This window comes from Molossus molossus, unplaced genomic scaffold (genome assembly GCF_014108415.1).
Source record: "Molossus molossus isolate mMolMol1 unplaced genomic scaffold, mMolMol1.p scaffold_m16_p_10, whole genome shotgun sequence".
NCBI classification, from domain to species: domain Eukaryota; kingdom Metazoa; phylum Chordata; class Mammalia; order Chiroptera; family Molossidae; genus Molossus; species Molossus molossus.
The window spans coordinates 3,025,850-3,031,007 of NW_023425345.1; the positions used below are offsets into that span (position 1 = coordinate 3,025,850).

The window sequence follows — 5,158 nt, forward strand, 5'->3', positions numbered from 1 at the left end:
AGAGTGTTGGCCCACAGACCAAAGGGTATTGGGTTCGATTCCTGGTCAAGGGCATGTTCCTGAGTTGCAAGTTTGACCAAAAAAAAAGATATAAAAATGGAGATATTGTCTGTGTGAGGAGAGGGCCGCTTCCACCACAGAAAATAGGTCTGAAACCAAGTCCAACCCCGTCCCCTAGCTGCCAGAACACGGTGACTGCCAGATCTCCAAACATCAAGTTCAGCTTTGTTCGCCAACCTGTCTGACATGTCGGGACCTGGGTCAAGCAGGGCCAGAGTTTACACAGATGCTAATACGCACAGCCCCTGAGAGTACTGGGATTGCGAGTCACATGTGGTGGGATGGGGAGCCCAAGATGATTACCAGCTGGTTCGGAAATTAGGCCGGGGTAAAAATAGTGAAGTATTTGAAGCCATCAACATCACAAATAATGAGAAAGTTGTTGTTAAAATTCTCAAGCCAGTAAAGAAGAAGAAAATCAAGCGTGAAATAAAGATTTTGGAGCCCTGGCCGGTTTGGCTCAATGGTTGGAGCATCGGCTTCCGTCTGGAGAGACCCAGGTTCGGTTCCCGCTAAGGGCACGTACCTCGGTTGCAGTTTGTCCCCGGCCCTGGTTGGGTCGTGCAGGTGGCAATCACTCGATGTGTCCCTTTCACATCAATGTTTCTCTCTCTCTCTCTCCCTCCCACTCTATCTGAACAAAATATGGAAAAATGTCCTAAGATGAGGATAAAAAAGATAAATAAAATAAATAAAGATTTTGGAGAATTTGCGAGGTGGTCCCAATATCATCACACTGGCAGACATTGTAAAAGACCCCGTGTCACGAACTCCCACCTTGGTTTTTGAACACGTAAACAACACAGACTTTAAGCAATTATACCAGATGTTAACAGACTATGACATTCGGTCTTACACGTGTGAGATTCGGAAGGCCCTGGATTATGGTCATAGCATGGAAATTATGCACAGAGATATGAAGCCCCATAACGTCATGATTGATCACGAGCACAGAAAGCTACAGCTAATAGACTGGGGTTTAGCTAAATTTTACCATCCTGGCCAAGAATATAATGTCCGAGTTGCTTCTCGATACTTCAAAGGCCCTGAGCTACTTGTAGACCATCAGATGTATGATTATAGTTTGGATATGTGGAGCTTGGGTTGTATGCTGGCAAGTACGATTTTCCAGAAGGAGCCATTTTTTCATGGACGTGACAATTATGATCAGTTGGTGAGGATAGCCAAGGTTCTGGGGACAGAAGATTTATATGACTATATTGACAAATACAACATTGAATTAGATCCACGTTTCAATGATACCTTGGGCAGACACTCCCGTAAGCAATGGGAATGCTTTGTCCACAATGAAAACCAGCACCTTGTCAGCCCTGAGGCCTGGATTTCTTGGACAAGCAGCTGCGATATGACCACCAGTCACAGCTCACTGCAAGAGAAGCCATGGAGCACCCAAACTTCTACACTGTTGTGAAGGACCAAGCTCAGATGGGCTCATTTAACGTGCCAGGAGGCAGTGCACCTGTCAGCAGTGCCAATATGATGTCAGGGATTTCTTCAGTGCCAACCCCTTCACCCCTCGGACCTCTGGCAGGCTCACCAGTGATTGCTGCTGCCAACCCCCTTGGGAGGCCTGTTCCGGCTGCGGCTGGCGCTCAGCAGTAATGGCCCCTCTGTCTCCTAATCCTGAGCAGAGGTGGGAGAGTCCACTCTCTCCTTGATGCAGCTTGCGCCTGGCGGGGAGGGGTGAAATACTTAAGAAGCACCGTGTGTGAACCGTTGCTTGTGGATTTATAGTAGTTCAGTCATAAAAACAAATTATAATAGGCTGATTTTCTTTTTTTTTCTTTCTTTTTTTCACTCGAACCTTTCATAACTCGGGAATCCCTGAAAAACTACCTGCAAGTGGAATATTTCATGGACAAATTGTGTTCTCCCCTGCCAGATTCAGTTCCTCATCACTAAAGAACAAAGATGAACCAGCCTCAATATCTGCTGCTGCATTTAGGTGGGGATTTCTTCCCGTGCCCACCGTTGCTCACCCACCATCCCACACTTCGTATCTCATGCTCTTTTCCAGAGATTACAAAAATGTAGCTTCTTCGAGGGAAGTGGGAAGGAAAGAGGGAAGACCCGACTTATAAAGGCAGTGTCCTGCTCATTGTTTACATAACTATACTCCAAAAGTGCTTCAGTGGGGTTATCCTGGTGAATCTAGTAGAAATATGTCTTAATGGTTACACTGAGATGCTGAAATAACCTACCCAAAATGCTGACACATCCTGAAAACTTCTGTTCAGTATGAATCATGTCTTACTGACCTGACCCTAAATTCAACTCACTTATAAGTTTAGTTTCAATTTAGTTAAAAACTTGAATAACCTTCCCTCCCAAGCTCCGTACCTTGGTCCTCTCCCGTTTCATTTCCCAACATACTCTATAGCCGGTAGGAGGGGGAAAACAAAATATTTTTACATTTTCTTTGATTTGGCCATTTTGAATTCAGTTAGTTACTGGGTACAATTTGTTGCTTTTTACAAAAGAAAAAATTGTCTATATAGGTTTCATGCTAACAATGCTTTAAGAGCTCATGGGAAATGTGGCCACACTGTTTCATTTTAAGCTCTTACTTTCTTTTCCTCCTCCCTTCCCATTTCCTCACATGCCGTCCAGTGAGAAGACCTGCCCCTCAGTCTTGTTAATGTATTTGAGAGGTAGGAGCAGTGCCACTGTCTCCAGTGAAACCGAAATGGCAGACCTGTCGTTGTGGGAAAACTATAAACTCTCTTGTTACAGCCCTGCCACCCCTTGCTGTGTGTATATATATAATACTTTGTCCTTCCTATGTGAAAGATCCAGTGTTGGGATTCTTTGGTGTAAATAAATATATGGTTTTATTTATCAATAAATAAATAAATATGGCCAATGAGCACATGAAAAGACATTCAACATCATTAGTTATTAGAGAAATGTAAATCAAAACTACAATGAGATACTACTTCATACTTCTCAGATAGTTATTATTTTTAAAAATGGAAAATAGCCCCGCTGGTGTGGTTCAGTGGATTGAGTGTTGTCACACAGACTGAGAGGTCCTGGTTCGATTCCTGGTCATGGCACATGCCCGGGTTTCAGACTGGATCCCCAGCAGGGGGCATGCAGGAAGTAGTAGATTGATGTCTCTCTCTCTCTTCGATGTTTCTCTCTCTGTCCCTTCCTCTCTCTCTCTCTAAAAAAAAGCAATAAAAAACATATTTAAAATAAATAAATAATGGAAAATAGTAAGTGTTGGCAAGGATGTCACAATGGGTTGAACTGTGTCCCCTCTCTGCCCTTCAAATTCATATGTTGAAACCCTAGCTTCCAATGTGACTGTATTTGGATATAGGCTCTTTAAGAGATAATTAAGGTTAAATGAGATCATAAGAGTGGGGATTAATCCAATAGGATTGTTGTGCTTATGAGAAGAGGAAGAGGGGCAAGAGCTCTCTCTCTATGTCCCTGAGTGCTCATACTGGTACCAAGGAAAGACCATGTTGAAGGCGGAGCTAGAAGGCAGCCATCTACAAGCCCAGAAGAGAGAACAGAGCTTTCACCAGATACCAAATTTGCCAGCACCTCGACCTCGGCTTCCCAGCCTCCAGAACTGTGAGAAATACATTTCTGTTGTTTAAGCCATGGAATGTAAAAATAGCGTACCCCTGTGGAAGACAATCTGGCAGTTCCTTGAAAAGCTAAATATAGCCCTGGCCGGTTTGGCTCACTGGTTGGAGCATCAGCCCATGGATCGATGGGGTGGAGGGTTCGATTCCGGTCAAGGGCACGTACCTCGGTTGCGATTCCTGGTCAGGGTCGTGTGGGAAGCAACCAGTCTATGTGTCCCTCTCAGGTCAATGTTTCTCTCTCTGTCCTTCTCTCTTCCTCTCTCTCCCTCCCTCCCACTCTATCTGAAGATAAATGAAAAAATATCTTCTGGTGAGGATTAAAAAAAAGACCTAAATATAGAATTTACCATACAATTCAGCAATTCCACTTCTAGGTATATAGACTTGAAAGCAGGGACTCAGAGATATTTGTATACATTAAATACAAATATTTGTATGAGAAGAGTAAGAGGGGCAAGAGCTCCTCTCAAATATTTGTATATAACTGCAGAATTATTCATGGTAGACAAAAGATGGAAATTACATGCATCCACCAACAGATGAAAGCACAAACAAAATGTAGTAAACACATACAGTTGAATACTATCCAGTCTAAAAAGGAAAGAAATGCTGACACAAGCTACAACATGGATGAATCTTTAAGACATTGTGCTAAGAGAAGGAAGTCCGACACAAAAGGACACATACTGTATGATTTCACTCATGAGGTCCCTAGAATAGGCAAATTCATAGAGACAGAAAGGACAGCGGTTGCCAGGCTGGAGAGGAATGGGGAATCATTGTCTAAGGCATAGAGAGTATCTGTTTGTGATGAAAAAATTCTGGAAATAGTTGGTGATGGTTATACAACTTTTTAAATGTAATACTTAATGCCACTGAATTGTACACTTAAAATGGTAAATTTTATATTATGTATTATTTTACCACCATTTAAAAAAACGTGTAAAACCAAAAACAAACAAAAAAAAAACAAGAGACTCAAAACATGGAAAACAGCCCAAATATCTTTCAACAGACGAATGGATAAGCAAGTTGTGGTCATCCGCATGATGAAACAAAATGGAACAAACTATTTATACACACAACCACTTCAATTCATCACAAAGGTATTATGTTGAGAGAAAGAAGAAAATCTCAAAAAATGACATACTGTATGATTCCCTTATATGACATTCTTTTTTTTTATCCTCACCAGAGGACATTTTTCCATTTTTTGTTCAGATAGAGCGGGAGGAAGAGAGAGAGAAACATCGATGTGAAGGGACACATCGAGTGGCTGCCACCCGCACGACCAACCAGGGCCAGGGACAAACTGCAACCGAGGTACATGCCCTTAGCGGGAACCGAACCCGGGTCTCTCCGGACCGCAGGCCAACACTCTAACTGCTGAGCCAAACTGGCCAGGGCTCACCAAGATTTTTTTAAGTCAAGTTTATTGCATGATAATTTAAAATAAAATATAAACAAGGGACTCC

General features: G+C 42.7%; 1 protein-coding gene across 1 annotated transcript; it reads left to right on the plus strand.

Moving 5' to 3' along the window:
* Nucleotides 1–246: 246 nt before the first annotated feature.
* LOC118624312 (casein kinase II subunit alpha-like) lies at nt 247–1,683 on the plus strand. Its single transcript, XM_036252472.1, is given in 3 exon segments — nt 247–513; nt 767–1,394; nt 1,397–1,683. Coding segments are annotated over 3 exon segments (1,182 nt in total).
* Nucleotides 1,684–5,158: the final 3,475 nt, after the last annotated feature.